The sequence below is a fragment of the Myodes glareolus genome, chromosome 17 (assembly GCF_982192425.1).
Source record: "Myodes glareolus chromosome 17, mMyoGla1.1, whole genome shotgun sequence".
In the NCBI taxonomy this organism is placed as follows: Eukaryota; Metazoa; Chordata; class Mammalia; order Rodentia; family Cricetidae; genus Myodes; species Myodes glareolus.
This window is the reverse complement of record NC_142042.1, coordinates 26,575,679-26,594,001: the sequence shown is the minus strand read 5'-3', so window position 1 is coordinate 26,594,001 and position 18,323 is coordinate 26,575,679. Positions and strand designations below refer to the sequence as shown.

Here is an 18,323-nt window from a genome sequence, read left to right as displayed (position 1 = left end):
ATGTGCTTGAACCCATTTAGAATTCGTTAGGGCATGGTAGTGCCCTGGGAGCCAGTCTTGTGAAGCTCTCCTACTGGCAGTGTAAGTGGTAGTGTTGTCACACACACACACACACACACACACACAGCCTGCACCACCTCCCTCCACTCCGTGCCCACGTGTGCAGTACGTGTGAGACCAAACAGGAAGAAAGCATGTCTTAGTGTCGTTGGTGAGCACGTAGGATTTTGACTGCAGTTCTATTTCATGTGGGATCAAAAAGTACTACTTTTCGGCGGATATTCCTGGAAGGCTTGCCTGCATCTGAAGAGAACAGTGGAGGAGCCGTGGATGGGGTGGGGTGTGGGTGGGGAACTGGAGGAAGGTAGGGAGAGGAAACCTTGGGGTGTAAGAACAAAAACATTTTTAAAAAGTAGTTTTCAATGGTTGTGGGAAGGAAGTGAACACATTCTGAAATATGAATTTTATGAGCAAAATGGTGGCTTCAGTGACACCGAGGAGAAGGTACATAGGGAAAAGTGGTGGTGTCTCACATGGATTGTTTGTGTTTAACATTTTCATTGCTGTGTATCTGAGGGCATTCTATGTACAGGCACCTAAGATTCTAGGAATGTTTTCTTTTCTGTTAGATGATGGGGCATAATGCTGATTTCGTGAGTGTGAGATGTTATTCGGGAGCAGACCAACTAACATTAGGGAAACTGAGGAGGGGACATGGTGCTAAAGCCCCCTTTTCTGCTAGAAATGCTGGTTTCTCTTCCCTGAGATGCCGTTTGGGGATGCCCGCACTGTCGGATCTGCTGTCTAATTGCCCTCTTGTTGCTGTGCAGGATATTGTACCTGTGGACGCCTCCTATGAGGTGAAAGAACTCTATGTGCCAGAGAACAAACTGCATTTGGCAAAAACGGACGCAGAAGCATTACCAGCACTGAAAATCAATAAAGTAAGTTCTCCGCTGCTTTTCAGACCAAGTGGTTCAGCCGGCCGAGGAGCGGTTAGCTTGATGAATGTGGGGCTTAGTGGCCGTGTTTGAAGTCGGGGTGGCAGTAGCAGGTCAGGGTGCTGTGGTATATATCACAGTTCCCAGGGATGGAGAATGTGTTTCATGGGGAACAGTATTCCCACAGTACCGTGACTTTGATTTGCTTTTAGTCACATTTGTTTATTTTGAAATATCAAAGGACAAAGATTATGTGAGATTTGGGGGCGTAAGAGAGAAAGGAATGTTTCTAAGACATTAAGAAATGCTAACCCATAATAATTAGAATGAACTTTTACTGCTTTAACCATGTTTCCCAATTTCCTGTCCAACACTTGACTCTCCCTTATATTAAGAAAAATAGACACATTAGGAATAGTTCTGTTGTATATCTATCTGTGTCTGATGCTACCATTAGGTGCCTTTCTCAATTAGCAGTTACTGAGTTAGACTAAGCAGGATGAGAGTAGGAACTGTGGCCTAGTCTCAAATCTTAGGAAACTTCAAGCTGTATAATTTATACATATTATAAAAACAGAAAAAAAAAAAGCAAGCAAAATCCCGCAAAGGGTAAGGAATAAGAGTATGGAGTGGCAGTTGGCTTTCCCTTCAACTCTTCATTTACACCAAGAAAAATCTAGAACACGTGAGGAAGCGTCACCTCTCGGTACTGAGGGTGGAGAACTGAGCTTGGCCTGGACAAAGGCTCCTCCGTAGTTGTTCACTTCTTTGGTCAGAGTTGCTTTAAATGGGCTGCGTGTGTCCTGGTGTGAGGTGGACGAGTGTCGGAGGGATGGTGTAAAGCAGGGCTGTGGCAGTGGCCATGGAGAAGGACTGTAGTTTGCACAGAGAGGGAAAGAGATCTGTCTGGAGGTGGACGGCACTGCAGAACCCTGAAGGAGAGCTTCCTTCAGTCCGGGAGCGTGTGGATTCAGTGTCTGGCACCCACCCACACTGCTGGTCGCCCATTCCCAGCTTCCTCACAAATTTCTTTAGTCATGTGGAAGGCCAAGGCTTCAAGTAAGGAAGCCTGCAGGAGTACAGGCGTTCAGCGCCTAACCGATGCCGTCTAGACTGAGATAAGCAGCGACCACTAAACCTATATGAATTGAGGCTGTATAATTCCCCATGTTGTTGGCTGTTTCCTTGCACACATGGCCATTGTGCTTTAGGAATGAATGGGAGACTCCATTTTACTGCACACCATGGTCCATGGGCGTAGTCTTTTCTCATTGGGGATCCATTGCTGTATGAGGTATGCAGTTCACCTGTTTTTTTACTGTTCTGTTGGGATGTAACCACAAGTCTGGAAGTTTAAGCAATAGTGGTCTTTGTAAGATGAAGTTACTGTCTGGAGAAGAGACTTCTTGGTAAATATTTTGTGTAAAGTATCTTTTTGGTTTAGGATGGTGACTGTCAGTCGGGCAGTGGTGGTGCATGCCTTTAATCCCAGCACTCAGGAGGCAGAGGCAGGCGGATCGCTGTGAGTTTGAGACTTTGGTCTACAAAGTTGCAGAACAGCCAGGGCTACAAAGCAAATCCCTGCTTTGAAAAACAAACAAAACGAGCAAGGAGGCAAGGTGGATAGTGACTATCGGCGTGCGGCTTCAGATCTTCTCGCATCTGTTAGCAGTTCTAGGAACTTGACAGAGTTAGAAGATTCCCACCGCCTTGGAAATTGAATGGGAAGCAGTCTGCATTTATTTGTCTGCTTGCTCTGTGGCAGGCTCTCACCGTACAGCCTGGCCTTACTTGAAGCTTGCTGTCTACCCCAGGCTGCCCTTAAACAGAGATCTGCTAGTCTATGTCTGCCTCCCAAGTGTTAGGATTAAGTTCGCCCCACCAGGCCCATCTGGCAGTCAGCACTGTAGCACACCTCCCAGAGGTTGTCTGAAACACAGTAACATTGGAGAACCACTGGCTTAGGGGAGGCTGTCCCCGATGGAAGTAGTGGAGGGTCATGTGTTACAGATGGAATAGAAGAAAAGTGTGTCCTCCAGGAGTTCCTGTTCTTTCTTCAGTTTGTAGGATCCACAGCCGCTGCTGTCATGTTTGTTACCATTGCTTTCGAAATCAAACACATAACACTTTTTGCTGCTTGGGCTTGTAAGTACATGAAATAAGTGTTTTTTTTTTAATTTATGGTCTAATTTCCTAGGTGGATATGCAGTGGGTGCAGGTTTTGGCGGAAGGTTGGGCGACTCCTCTGAATGGCTTCATGAGAGAGAGGGAATACTTGCAGTGCCTTCATTTCGATTGCCTTCTGGACGGTAAGACGGTCTACATCTGAAATCCACCTGGGTGTGAGAAGGCACGGCATGGCTTCAGGGTTTTGACACTTTCCACAGAGGCAGTCGTGGCCCTTCACTAGTAGTCAGGAAAGCTAAGCTCTACTGGGACACTTTAAGTGAACTATGGGATCTTATTCCCACTCTTCCTTTTCCTTCCTGTACTTGTTGTTCGTTGTGGAGGAAGGAGGAAAACCTGGGATCAGGACAGAAAGAGAGTCATGAAAGCCAGTCATTCCCTGTGCCATGCCAGCCGGTTCACTATGGAGTGCTTGTCCCCCCTGGGGCCCGTACACCCTGAACCATTCCTCTACGAAGCCTGTTTGTTTGTGTGTTTGTTTTCTGTAAAGATTAAATACTGTATTTTTAGTTTCCTCTTTTGAGTCAGTGGTCGTCTTTACTTGCCTGCTCAGGAATGACTTAACTTGAAGTTTAGTGCACATTGACTTATTAGTTTTCCATCTTAACCTGTTCCTGGTCATTTTAGAAGTGTATCTGAATTTGTTGATGGCTGACAGCTTTGTCCATGATTCCCTACACAGTAGGATTTCTTCTGTATAGAAATCCCAGTAGGAATTTAAGAGCCTACTCCAATTTTCTAGCTTGTATATGTTATAGTAACTTACACACACACACACACACACACACACACACACACACACTTACCTCTGGGTGTGATGGTGCATACCTTTAATACTGAGAAAGGTAGATCTCAGTGAGTCTGAGGCTAACCTTGTCTATATAGCCAGTTCCAGGATCGCCAGGACTGTAGAGAGTCTGTCTCAGAAAGCAATGCAAAGCAAAAAACGTAGAGCACCACAGGCTGGGAACTGAGAGTGTGCTTTGGGCTCACTGGTACCCCAGTTTGGAGTAATTGGAACCACTGATTACTGTTTTTGTTTCTTGGCCAGGTACACCTGCCATTGGTTTGATTCTGACTATATTAAAAATGTAATTTAAAGGGGGAGGGCTGGGCAAATGTCTAGGTGGGTAAGAGCATTTGCTTTGAAAGAAGAGGGACCTGAGTCCAGATTCCCAGGTCCTATGTAAAAGCTAGACATGGCCATGAGTAACTGTGACCTCAGTGTTGACAGGTGGCTCCTGGGAGTTTGGTGGCCAGGCAGTCTTCCTGAGCTGTCAGTTTAGTGAGAGACCTATCTCAAGGGAGCAAGGTGTAGGGTGATAGAGGAAGACATATCGCCCTCCCCTGGCCTATGTATACACCTACACACACACACACACACACACACACACACACACACACACCCCAAGTAAATAAAAAGAAAAAAAATAGATTATCTTTGTTATGTAAATATGCTCAAAGATACTTGACCAGTTTGCCACTTGAAATGTAGTTGTTTGTGTCATTCCCCTTTCAAGAAGGATTTAACTTTTTCTTGGAAATGAGATAGAGTTCTTGGTCTCATTCATATAGTGGGATGTGCAGTGTTTTTCAATAGTCATAGCCTTCTGATGTGTCTTTTGTAGATGAGTTCCTTTACTGCCACAGTTCTGTATAGAATTTCTCCCCAAGGACAGCTGGATGACTTGTGAGAATTAGTATGTGATATGTGTTGGTTCCTTCACTTTTCTTTTATTCTTCTCTCCTCTCCCCCACTCCTTTTCCCTCTCTATCCCCTCCCTACCTCCCCCATTCCTCCCTCTCTCCTCTCCCATTCCCTTCCTCCTTCTTTCCCATCCCATCTTCTCTCCCCTCCCTCTTCCTCTTCCTTCTTTTTCTCCCTTCTCTTCCAACCCCCTCTTCCCTTTTTCCCTATCCCATCTCTTTGCTTCCCTTCCTCTTCCTTCCCCGTAGTCAAATATTTTTTCTCTGTCCCCCTGGTGCCCCTGGACCGATTTCTTCCCCACTCGTGGGTCCCCACAGCCGCGTATAAGATAACACTCAGAGGTTTAATATCAATTGTAGTTGTTCAGCCAATAGCTCAGACATATTACTGACTAGCTCTCACAACTAAGTCAACTCATTTCTATAATCTGTGTATTGCCACGAGGCTGTGCCTTACTGGTGATACTCCAGCATGTTACTCCTTCAGTGACTACATGGCATCTCCCTGACTCTGCCTTCCTTCTCTTTGTCTCTTAGTTTGGATTTCCCGCCTATCTATATTTTTCCTGGCCATTGACCGAAACAGTTTTATTCCTCAAGCAATGAAAGCAGCACATGTGTGCAGCATCCAGAAGAGCGTCCAGCATCATCCCCCCTTTCTTCTCTTCGTCTCTGTCTTTTTAACTTTCTGAATAAATTAGTTGCTTCTTTTGTGCCAGGTACTCTAGAGACTGTCACTGGTTCTTTAAAAATGTTTGCATTAATTCATCAATAATTCATTGTGTGTGTGTTCATGTGTGTGCTTGTGTAATCATTCACGCCACAGCACACACGTTGAGGACAGAGGAAATCTTGTGGCTGTCAGGTCATCCATTTTACCATGTGGATTCCAGGGATCGAACTCTTGTTTGTCAGGTGTGGTAGCGAGTGCCCTCGATTGCTGAGCGTTCTCACTGGCCCTGCTTCTTTAAACAATTTTGTTGTTGTTGTTGTTGTTGTTGTTGTTTTGAATTGTGTCACTGAAGATGAAGGTGACTACACTAAGAGCCACTGAGTAAGCTGTGTACTTTGTGCTCTTTTGTGTCCTGCAGGAGGGGTCATCAACTTGTCAGTGCCAATAGTTCTGACAGCTACGCATGAGGACAAAGAGAGGCTGGATGGCTGTACAGCGTTTGCTCTGATGTATGAGGGCCGCCGTGTAGCCATTCTTCGAAATCCTGAATTTTTTGAGCACCGGAAAGAGGAGCGTTGTGCCAGACAGTGGGGAACAACATGCAAGAACCACCCCTACATTAAGGTCTTGACTCATCCGACAGTAACATTTGTGTTGAAATGTGGCCGTTGGCTGTGTGTTAATTGTGCCTCTGGGCTGTGAAGTTTTGCAGAATCGAGACCAGCTCTTAGATGAGAGTAATGAGCAGATGGCCTTGTTGTTTTGACTCATATAAATATTTATTCAGTAACTCTTTGTAGTTTTTTTTGAAATTGTTGATGCTGGGGATTAAATCCAGAGCCCTGTGCATGCTAAGCCTGTGCGTAGCTGTATGTATACTCCAGCTTGTAACACATAGCTTACAGTGTTTACTGTGCACCAGGTGCTGAGCTCAGGGCTGGCTCAGAACTCAGGACTTGGACGTCTTGGGCAAAGGTTTGTTCTCTTGGAATGTAGTGGTAGGGAAAGATATCAAATGTGTTCTTACAAGAAAGATACGAGGGGGTGCAGTGGGGGCCCCCACCAGGGCGGCTTAATATTTCCAGCATCTTAACATCACATTCTTGTGGAAAATCAGAGTGCTTCATTTGTGTGTTGAGTGTGGAAATGTCAGTATTGAAGGCAAGTATCTGTCAGTTGTCTAGTGTTTTAAAGTAGAGGCTGAATTTTAGAAAACTTGAAGAAAAAATTTTAGAAAAAATGAAGTGTATGCAGGCATCACGCAGTGCAGTGTAGGGAAATGGTAGGCTTCAGGTGCGGCCTGTAAACGCGGGTCCTGAGGGTGTCCCACACAAGATGGGATACCCATAGGTTATAAGTCATTCTGTTAACCAACATCTAATAACAGCAGGGAAAAATGCCTTTTTTCTTTTTTCTTTTTTTTAACTGAAAAGTTATAATAATCATTCACTTAGGTTTTGGTCGCTTTTCAGAAATTCCTTCAAACATTGTATCATGGTGTTTCTGCAGCGTCTTTCATTCCAATGATGGTCATAGGCCTAGCTTGGCCTTTAGGATGGAGACCAGCTTGCAGAAGCTGCGCTTAGCTCGTGTGAGAGTAATGGTCCTGCTTCTGTTGTGGCAAATAATTTCCTTTTGCTTCCTGTTAGATGGTTATGGAACAAGGCGATTGGCTGATTGGAGGAGATCTGCAGGTCCTCGACCGAATTTACTGGAACGATGGCCTTGACCAGTATCGTCTTACTCCTACCGAGCTCAAGCAGAAGTTTAAAGATATGAATGCTGGTAAGAAGCTGGCCGACTCGCCTAGTATGAGGCCCCTTGGCGCTCCAGAGGTTTCCTGACACTATCATGTATAGAAAGGGGTGATAGCTAAAGGTGCTTGAGGCAATGGACTAGACAGAGAAAAGCAGTAGTCAGCCATGCCTCTGTAGGGTTTTGTTTTTTTTTTTGTATTTTGATACCTTTTTAGAATTTTTTGATTTTATTTTTGTTTTCTGTTTTTCAAGATAGGGTTTCCCTGTAGCTTTGGAGCCTGTCCTAGAACTTGCTCTGTAGACCAGGTTGACCTTGAACTCACAGAGGTCCACCTTCCTCTGCCTCCCAAGTGCTGGGATTGAAGGCGTGTGCCACCACTGCCCGCGTTTCTTAGAATTTGATGTAACATTTTGCATATGGTGTGAAAGATGGATGTTCATAGCAAATTGGCTGTTTATTATAAAACTCACATGTTAAAGCTGAGCAGAACTATGTAAGAGAGTTTGTCAGAACTGCTCTCACACCAGGGGTGTCTCATGGAACAAATGATGGAGCAATACCACCTTACCGTGTCTATTCCATTAACCTGCATTTGTTGTGTATCTGTCTGCTCGTGTGCCAAGTGCTGAGGTTCAAAAGTAAACACAAGAAGGGGCTTTTCCGGGTAAAGAAGACATTGAGCAACAGCAGGATGAAGTTGCTTCAAGAGTAGTCTGGGAGCTCCAGAGCTCTCATCATTCTGGGCTGGGATGAAGGGGAGCATCTACAATGCTCTCATCATTCTGGGTTGGGGTGAAAGGGAGCACCTACAATGCTCTCATCATTCTGGGTTGGGGTGAAAGGGAGCACCTACAATGCTCTCATCATTCTGGGTTGGGGTGAAAGGGAGCATCTACAATGCTCTCATCATTCTGGGTTGGGGTGAAAGGGAGCATCTACAATGCTCTCATCATTCTGGGTTGGGGTGAAGGAGCACTTACAATGCTCTCATCATTCTGGGTTGGGGTGAAGGAGCACTTACAATGCTCTCATCATTCTGGGTTGGGGTGAAGGAGCACTTACAATGCTCTCATCATTCTGGGTTGGGGTGAAAGGAAGCACCTACAATGCTCTCATCATTCTGGGTTGGGGTGAAGGAGCACTTACAATGTTCTCATCATTCTGGGTTGGGGTGAAGAGGAGCAGTGTGTTCAGGAAGACCGAGGTGCTGTTCTCTGCAGCCTTGTGCTCCGAGCGCTCCAGGACAGCATCTTCTCACCATGTGCACTGCATGGGTGTTGGTAAATGATGTGCTTCCATGTGCACCAGACATTTCTGCCCATGCTTCCCAGAAGGTGCTTTGGTGACTTTGTCATTTATCTCCAGACTTCATATTAAAGAGATACTACATATTTAAATTATTTAAGACATTTCTAGTCGGGTCTTTTATTTATTTATAGGTAGGGCATTTCATTTCTTCCCTTCCTCCATCCATCCCTTTCTCCCTTCTCCCCTTCCGATTCTGGTGGTGAGCAGAAACACATTTAGGACTTTTTGAGACCTCCTTAATTTGTTTTTGCCAAAATCTGAATTCATATCTTGAATCGATGTTAGTCAATTATTTGGCTCTGTTGAGACATCTTATCATGGGATTATTGTTCATAATTAGAGACTTTACTACTCCATCTGTTTTGTGCTCTTTGTGAGCCAAACATTTTAAGTCATTTAGGGAACTTGTTGCATAATGAATGATTGCGACTTTGTTTAAAGTAGCTGAGAGCCAGTTATTAGCCTTACATCAAACGAGGAAGATTTGTGGTGTTATTTTGTTTCCTTTTCCATTTTAGACCAAGGCAAATAAGCAACAGACCGAGGAGTTTACTCGGCAGCTCTTGTTCACTCATTAGGAAGCCAGTGACAACGGCCTACCCATGTGTTCAAGAGAGAGAAAACAGGAATAGTCCCCATTTTTATCTCCAGTGTGGTCGTGCCTCTGTTTGCTCCTTCCCACCTCATCTTAAGTGTGTCTGTGACCTGGTATAGAGTGTTGTCCTGTGAACATGGATGGGACAGTTTGGTGTTGGAGTTTCTTCTGTAGCTGAGAGGACTGAGATTTCCCTGTTGCCTGAATTGCTAATCAGGAGGGGAGCTGTTTACTGACAGTAGGTTCTTGGAATCCAGATAATTGACTGATAGGCTAGAGAGAAGGAGGGATTTCACTGAGCAGCCTAGTTGTTCTACACAGAACGTTGGTGTCCTGCTGGTTGCAAAGTGAATATTTTCTTCAGGCTGGCGTGGTGCTGCACAGTTCTGGTCTGTCCACGAGGGCTTTTGTTGAGCTGTTGAAGTACCGGCTATTTAAAGGAATGTGTAGAGATGTTAGAAGGACATCTCAGGCAAAGTCGGGGGCAATAGAGCAGGTTGGTGAGGGAGTGAAGTTAGTGTGTTTCCTTATGCTAAAGGCAGTGAGCTAGAGATGTTGCAGCCAGAAACCAGATGAGGAGAATCCCTGTCTGGCAGATTCTGGCTGCTATCGGCGAATCAATCCCACACCAGTTATGTTTTAAGGGGTTATTTATTTTGGGGGGTAAAACTTACATACACCATAAACCGTCAAAAAGGGAGCCTAGTCGCTGGAGCAGGAGCCGGGAGCAGGAGCCGGGACCAAGCGCCGGAACCAAGAGAGCCTGATCCGGGATCTGTGTCTCTTTTTAAAAGAGAAATATACCATGCCCCAGTGGGCTCGTGCTTCAGCGACTATTGGCTGAGGCAGCGAAAGATACTCCCGCAGCAGGCTGCAAGCAGCAGCACCCTCGGATAGAGTCTAAAGTTAATGAAATAAGCTTGGATGGAAGGAGAGATGGGTGCAGTTATGGGAGCCCACAAGTAGTGCTGGGCATTGAACTGGCAACATTAGGTAGGGGCAGGAAGCAATGCCTTCCCCTCCCTCCCTCCCTCCCTCCCTCCCTCCCTCCCTCCCTCCCTCCCTCCCTTCCTCTCTCTCTCCCTCCCTTCCTCTCTCCCTCTCTTCCATTTCCTGAGATGCTCTCACTCTATAGCTAGGCTGGCTTTGGGATGGTATTCTTCTGCCTCAGCCTCCTGCGTACTGAGATTCCAGGTATGAGCCCTGTGCCCAGCAGGGATTTGCATAGGAGACAGTGCTGTGAGATGGTGCTGTAGGGCGATACAGTGAGATGCTGTGTGGGTGCTCTGTGTGGAGGCGCATAGGTCATAGTTCTGTCAGGAGGTGCTGTGGGCATGGTGCTTTGGGTTTGGCAGTGAGATCGCCTTGTGCGGAGGCCCTGTGAGGGCTGCTGAGGGCATAGTGTGGAGGCTTTACAGGTTGGCAAGGCTCCTCCAGAAGTTTCCTCCTATTCCTCTGGTTGCCAGCTGTAGCCTTCTGTCTTTGACCCAGGAGCTTGATGCCAGTTCCCGCTGCCCATGCCAATTGATGGGTTATCATGTAACCTGTGCTATACACATCCAGGGAGCTGTTGCTGTTTTCACCGTCAGGAAATGCTGACACTGTCCTTTAATTTCTTAGCAGTGAAACACAGTTCCGAAACGGCCTTCTCTACTCCTCTTCCCCTTCACTTGTGAAAGGAAAGGGCTCCAGTTTACCTTGCTTCTTACCATGTTGCCTTTTGGCCTGGTGGGGGCGTCCGGAGTGCAGGGAAGGAGAGCTTGCCACACTGGGCCGTCCTTTTACCCAGACAGCTTTACGTAGGAGGTTGGGAAGGAGGGGAGGAATAGAGTGAGTGGGGCTGGGGTTGAGACAGTGATGCCCACAGTAGGAAGACAGAATGTGAAGTGAGTACTGAGATGGTTTAGCGATGTCTATAGTGATGAGCTGGGAATCGGGCCATAGAGATATGGCTGAGATACCACATAGTAATGGAGTATCGCTGATGGTGGGGTTTGGGCAGTTCCTGAGTGAGCATAGCAGTAGGGTGGCACACAGCCCAGCAGTGAGCCCTGCTGCTCCAGGTGCAGTGAGAAGCAGGGGGTTAGGCCCAGCGGAGCCTGACATTTCATGTTTGATTATGGTTGTGTAAAATATATGCACGAAAATTAGGAGACTAGGCCAAACCAAGCATGAACCCCAAAGACAGCGATGCCAAAATAGTCTATCTACAGACAGTCTCGCCTTAAGTTCTCTGCCGTGGCTCCTGCTTTTTATTTTAAAGAGGGCTTAGGTAAGAGGCTGGTGAGTTTAGAAGCCCAGGGCCCTGTGTGACGTTTGGGCTGCGAAGGCCGTGGTAGATGCTCACACAGAGACAGAAAGCAGGGCACCGTTGGGATATGGCAAGATGCTCATGCTCACTGGGTGTCAGAGCAGAAAGAAACCAGTTGGCTGGGTGACCTCAGCCCAGCAGTCCCACGTGGAAGTGAAGAGAAGAGGCCATGTTCTGCTCCTTCATCATGGCCGCTCCACACAGTCAGCGCCAGTCTTTCCAAGCAGTTCTAATCCTTCCCTGCAGGACTCGAAAGAACTGGGTTCCTTTAACCACACGCTTGCTCATTCCTTCTCCGAATAAACTGCAGACTCCCGAGGCACGGGAGCCCCCCAGTTACCCCACTGTTCAGCGCTTGTCTGAACTGGCGCTTTCATCTGTTCGCACCCTCCCTGTCCCTGTCCGCTGCAAGGTCAGACTGCAGGGGGAGAACAGTCAGTGCAGACGCCCGTGGACAGATGCTGGGTGTCTGAGCACATACGTGGGAGAAGGTGAGCTGGAGTGTTCTGGATGCGGAATTAGGTATCATTCTCCAAAGCTAGGGGGCAGGACGGGGGATGGGCACGAGGTAGCAGGAGTTGAATCTTGGGTGATATTGGGGCACTAAGAGGCAGGTGGAGAGGTGATCTGAGCTTGGGGCCAAGTTTTGCTGAAATAACCAACTTGCAAGTCAGTGCTACAGAGCCCAGCCTAGTACCCTTGGTGCTTGTGACCTCATAACTGTCTGCAGGGTATGTATGGTCTATCAGATGAACCGGCCCTGGGGATACATTGATTAAGGAAGGAGATAAAATGGAACCGTTGGCAGAGTTCTGTTTTATGTGGAAATGCGCCCAGCAGTTTTATCTCTAGTGTCTGTACCCCCTTCCTTCCTGTCCTCTCCTGTGTCAGACCTGTACAGTCTCACTGGGCCAGTTCTCTACAGACTGTCACAGACTACTTCACGTTTCATCCCTAGCCCTTGTTTGGTACCAGCATCCTTTCCAAGAAGCATTCAGAATATAATGTGATTATCCTATGCCAGGGTTTACATCCAGCTATGTGCCCTCCATCTTTGACAGAATAGATGATTTTATGTTCACATCCCTCTGGAGAGCAGAAATGCCTCCACATGTTTCCTCCTAGTTGGAATTTTACTTTACTTCTTCCTCTCCTGTCTTATTCTGCGAACTAGCTGGCACACTAAATCTGGCAGTCACGTGTACTGGTTGATCGCCAGAGATAACCAGGCTAAGGGTCCAAGTGCTGTCCCCAGATACTTTTGCACTGTGGCATTTGGGTCGAGTGGTTACAGTAGAGCCCTGTGTCTTACAAAGCCGTGAATGCCTTCAAGGCTTCTTAGCGGTCAAATTTGCTTTCATATACGATCAGGAGTCTCATAGTAAACTTTGCAGAAGTGAGTTATACTGCTCTCCAAAATGACTTGTGTTTGGTGCCCAGCACCCAGGTCAGGTGTTCAGAGAATAGTTCACAATTGCCTTAACTTCAGCTCTAAGGAGATCCAGCACCTCTGGCCTCTGAGGGCATCTGTATTCATGTGCATATCCCCTACACAGACATACTACATGATGCACATACTTAAAAATTATAAAGGTAAATCATTTATTATTTTTAGTAAAAGTAAAAATAAATAAAAGTAAACAAATTGGAGTTTATGAGTCAAGTCATCATGGCAGGTGATGTGTCAGGTGGCGGGGCGATGGGGCAGGTGGTAGTGATGGGGCAGGTGGTAGTGATGGGGCAGGTGGTAGTGATGGGGCAGGTGGTAGATGGTGTGGCAGGTGTTCAGAGAACTGTGAAAACAGCTCCTGTGCCAGGGCAGTTCTTCTGTTCGATGAAATTACTCTATAACCCAAGGAACCATGGTTTCTTTCTTCCTTTCCTTCCTTCCTTCCTTCCTTCCTTCCTTCCTTCCTTCCTTCCTTCCTTCCTTTCTTTCTTTTATTTTATTGAGCTATACATTTTTCTCTGCTCCCCTCCCTTCCTCTCCCCTCCCCTTCAACCCTCTCCCATGGTCCCCATGCTCCCAATTTACTCAGGAGATCCTGTCTTTTCTTATTTCCCATGTAGATTAGATCCATGTTTGTCTCTCTTAGTGTTCTCCTTGTTGTCTGAGTTCTCTGGGATTGTGATTGTAGGCTGGTTTTCTTTGCTTTATGTTTAGAAACCACTTATGAGTGAGTACATGTGTAATTGTCCTTCTGTGTCTGGGTTACCTCACTCAAAATAATGTTTTCTAGGTCCGTCCATTTCCCTGCAAAATTCAAGATGTTGTTATTTTTTTCTGCTGTGTAGTACTCCATTGTGTGAATGTATCACATTTTTCTTATCCATTCTTTGTTGGAGGGGCATTTAGATTGTTTCCAGGTTCTGGCTCTGACAAACAAAGCTGCTATGAACATCGTTGAGCACATGTCCTTATGGCACAATTCAGCATCCTATGGCTATATACCCAAAAGTGGTATTACTGGATCTTGAGGAAGGTTGTTTCATAGTTTTCTGAGAAATCTCTACACTGATATCCAGGGATCCCTACTTTCCAAATCTCACAGATGGGTCTCCGACTGTAGCTGCTGATCCCAGTAGGGCCTCCAGTTGTAACACCTGATTTTGTGTTACCCTCTTGATACAGTTCGCACGTTTGGGCAAAGGCCTGGAGATAGAAAGAAACACACAAGAGACCATGGTCATTCGAAAGGAGATCAGCCGAATGCCACTTTATTTAGCTTTTTGCAAAACTAATATACTTTGGCTGCTGCAAAAGGATTACCTCCCAGGCAGGGGGGTTCTGACTGCTGCATAGGATTTCCTCCTGGGCAGGTGGGAAATTACCATACCAAAGATGAAACAATGCCCTACAGCTAATCACCAGGCTATAGCAGAGGGAGCACAGGAGCAAGCAGGATGTTAGCTAGCTGACCAGAAACTGTCCTCAATATGCACTCCAAGGAGCAAGGGTAGACTGGGCCCTACAGTTGAACATTTCCTTAAATGTCCTTCAGCCACTTTTAGATTCCTCTGTTGAGAGTTCTCTGTTTAGGTCTGTACTTCATTTTTTTTTATTGGATTATTTGTTCTTTTGATGACCAATTTCTTGAGTTCTTTGTATATTTTGGAGATCTGTCCTCTCTCCAATGTGGGGTTAGTGAAGATCTTTTCCCATTCTGTAGGCTGTCATTTTGTCTTGTTGACAGTGTCCTTTGCTTTACAGCAAGCTTCTCAGTTTCAGGAGGTCCCATTTATTAATTTTTTCTCTCAGTGTCTGTGCTACTGGGGTTCAATTTAGGAAGTGGTTCCCTGTGTCAATGCGTTCAAGTGTACTTCTCACTTTCTCTTCTATGAGGTTCAGTGTAGCTGGCTTTATGTTTAAGTCTTTGATCCATTTGGACTTGAGTTTTGTGCATGGTGATAGATATGGATCTATTTTCATTCTTCTACATGTTGATATTAAGTTACGCCAACACCATTTGTTAAATATGTTTTCTTTTTGACATTTGATATTTTTTGCTTTCTTGTCAAAAATCAGGTGTTTGAAGGTGTGTGGATTAATATTCAGGTCTTCGATTCAGTTCTCTAGTAGAGTTTGAAGTCAGGGATTATGATGCCTCCAGAAGTTCTTTTATTCTACAAGATTGTTTTGGGTATCCTATTTTGTTTTGTTTTGTTTTGTTTTGTTTGTTTGTTTTTTGCTTTTCCATATGAAGTTGAGTACCGTTCTTTTGAGGTCTGTGAAGAATTTTACTGGGATTTTGCTGGGGCATTACATTGAATGTGTAGATTGCTTTTGGTAAGATTGCCATTTTTACTATGTTACTTCTACCTACCCAAGAGCATGGGAGATCTTTCCACTTTCTTGTGTCTTCTTTAATTTCTTTCTTCAAAGATTTAAAGCTCTTGTCATAGAAGTCTTCCACTTGTTTGGTTAGAGTTACTCAGAGATATGTTATGCTATTTGTGGCTATAGTGAAGGGTTTTGTTTTTGTGGTTTATTTCTCAACCTATTTATCATCTGTGTAAAGAGGGCTACTTACTTTTTTGAGTTAACCTTGTATCCTTCTATATTACTGAAAGTGTTTATGAGTTGTAGAAGTTCCTTGGTAGAATTTTTGGGGTCGCTTATGTAAACTATCATATCATCAGCAAATAGTGAGAGTTTGACTTCTTCTTTTCCGATTTGTATCCCCTTGATCTCCTTTTTGTGTCTTATTGCTCTAGCGAGGACCTCAAGAACTATATTGAATAGATATGAAGAGAGTGGACAACTTTGTCTTGGAACTATGGCTTCTGACAGGTCTCCTGGTACAAGCATGGAAGAATGAATCCAGGATTGTAGCACACGATGGCTACACAGTTCAATGAAGCTTGTAGTTGTCACCATCTGAATATTAGCCCATTTCCTCATCAGAGATACTGTTGCTGCATTGCAGTCCTAAGCCCAGACCTCAGATGACAACACAGTGGCTTTGTTCTCAGAGTAATCTGCATGAATTTGGGTAGCAAATGAAAACTGTGGCCATAGCTCTTTTCACATCCTTGCTGTCTCTTGTTAAAGCCCTGGGAATGACCTGGGTTTCGTTACCAACTCAAGTCTTAGGGTCTTTGAAGGATTTGAGTGAGGAATGCCATTGGCACACTGACCACTAACTTGTATTTGTTGTAAACAGCTGACTATGAGGACTGGAAAGAGAGCCTGACAGTTGCTCTCATTCCCCCTGCACACAGAAGTAACTGCTTTTTGTCTGTGGTTCCCGTCTCACCCATCCTCAGGTGAATGAGGGCTGGTAATACTGAATAATAGCTGTAGATAGATGTCTGTTGGGGACTGCAGACCACCAGACCGTGAATTTCCTGTAAACAACCTGCTTTCCTCTGCTCTGAGCATCCTGCAGCTGCTCTGAGCATGAGACCCTGATGGCAGGGAAGTGATTTCTGGTGGGCCTGCAGCTGAAAGATTCTGAGAGCTGGGGCGTGGCCAGAGCACTATATAAGCTGTCCCTGAACACAGTAAAGGGGGCATTCATGTTTCAAGGATGACCCATGTCTCATTGTGTGATTAAATCTCCAGGCCCTTGCCCGAGACTCGCTAACTGTCCCACAGTGCAGGCGCCACATTACAGTGTATAGAGTAGCACGGATGGTCCAGATGTTGACTGTCTTGGAATAAGCAGTCAGCAGTTCGTGGCTTTACCCATTTCTGATTCTGAGCTTGCATGTTTGTTACTTGCACCCCTTGTCAGGAAAGAATGGCTTGTCCTAACCCTGGAAATTCTCTTTTCAGATGCTGTCTTTGCATTTCAGTTGCGCAACCCAGTGCACAACGGGCATGCCTTGTTAATGCAGGACACCCACAAGCAGCTTCTAGAGAGGGGCTACCGGCGCCCCGTCCTGCTCCTCCATCCCCTTGGTGGCTGGACGAAGGATGACGATGTCCCTTTGATGTGGCGTATGAAGCAGCATGCTGCAGTGCTGGAGGAGGGCATCTTGAATCCTGAGACAACCGTGGTGGCCATCTTTCCATCTCCTATGATGTATGCTGGGCCAACCGAGGTAGGCTGCTTTTAGGATGTCAGTGCAGTGCCAAAGTCACTCTTGGGAACACTATAACGTCACCAGTCGACCTATTGACCTTTCTTTGATGACTAGGTGTGTTCCAAACATTGAGTAGAGTACTCCTCTGCTGTTGGGAATATCCTCTAACTGCTGCCCCCTTTGGGCTTCCAGTAATCAGGAAGGTTGGGAGAGGTTTCTTTGGCTCTTTATGGTTCTTGATCCCAGCTGCGAGGAAGACATGGAAGCGGAAGCGAGAACAGTGGAGCAGCACACGGCTGATTTGTGTCCACCAGCCAAGGTCCAGACATGGCTAGAACAACGCTGATTTTGTTCTTTCAGCAGGGGACAGAGCAGTGTGACATTTGCTTTTTCTAAAAATTTCAAGAGCTGAAGAGGCTCCAGCGTTTTACTGTAGCGAACACCTGAGGTAATTAATCAGCTTATGAAGAGACAAGGTTTATTTGGCTCATGATTTGAGTGCTTCAGTCCAGAACTGGGTGTTTTTGTTGCTTTTGGGCTTGTAACAAAGATGGCACATCAGGTAGGAGTGAATAGCAGAACAGAGTGTTTACATTGTGGTCTGACAGTGGAAAAAAGAAGGGGCCGGAGTTCCACTTTCTGTCAAGGACAGGACCCTATGACCTCCCTTCAGTCCCATCTCTTAGCTCTCACCACCTCCCAGGAGCTCCAGTACGTGTACCTTCAGGATAACTTTGCAGAACCAGATGATTGCTTTGTCCCTTGTCCCAATGGCATTCTCGCACATGTGTCTGAGTGTGAAATGCATTCTTTATTTTCGAAAAGTGTCCAGCAAGACAGTCATTTCCTAAAAAGATTAATTATATTTTTAGCTGTGTATCTGCATGTGTCTGTGAGGTTGTGTGTGTGCACGTGAGTACAGGCATCTGTGGAGGCCAGTGGCATTGGATCCCCTAGGAGGTGGTGTTAGAGGCAGTAGTCAGCCACCCAACATGGATTCTGGAAACCAGACTTAGATCTTTGAGTCTCCTAGAAGAGCCGTATTGGATCTTACCTTCTGACCTTCATGGAGTTGATCTTCATGGTTCTTTTGTGAAGGACTAGAACATGATTGAATGAGGAAGTAAAATTGCTTCCTGATAGGAGGGCAGGGTTTTGGAATTCTGCCTGTGGTCAAATGGAATGTTAGGTCTTTTTATATCCGTCCGTAAAGATGACGGAAATTAGGTTTCAGTTTCAGGGCAGAGTAGAGTAGGTTTTCAAAATATATTTGCTGAATGAGTTAATAAATCAGCTGAGTGACCTCAGAAGTTG

The 18,323-nt window shown here is 45.7% G+C and overlaps 1 protein-coding gene across 1 annotated transcript in view; it reads left to right on the top strand.

Moving 5' to 3' along the window:
* Papss1 (3'-phosphoadenosine 5'-phosphosulfate synthase 1) overlaps positions 1-18,323 on the top strand; it is a 66,647-nt gene that overhangs the window by 31,596 nt on the left and 16,728 nt on the right. Inside the window, exons 6-10 of the mRNA XM_048456740.3 lie at positions 831-944; positions 3,139-3,250; positions 5,927-6,132; positions 7,158-7,293; positions 16,759-17,027. Of these exons, the coding sequence (XP_048312697.2) occupies positions 831-944; positions 3,139-3,250; positions 5,927-6,132; positions 7,158-7,293; positions 16,759-17,027 (837 nt within the window). The remainder of the gene's footprint in view (positions 1-830; positions 945-3,138; positions 3,251-5,926; positions 6,133-7,157; positions 7,294-16,758; positions 17,028-18,323) is intronic.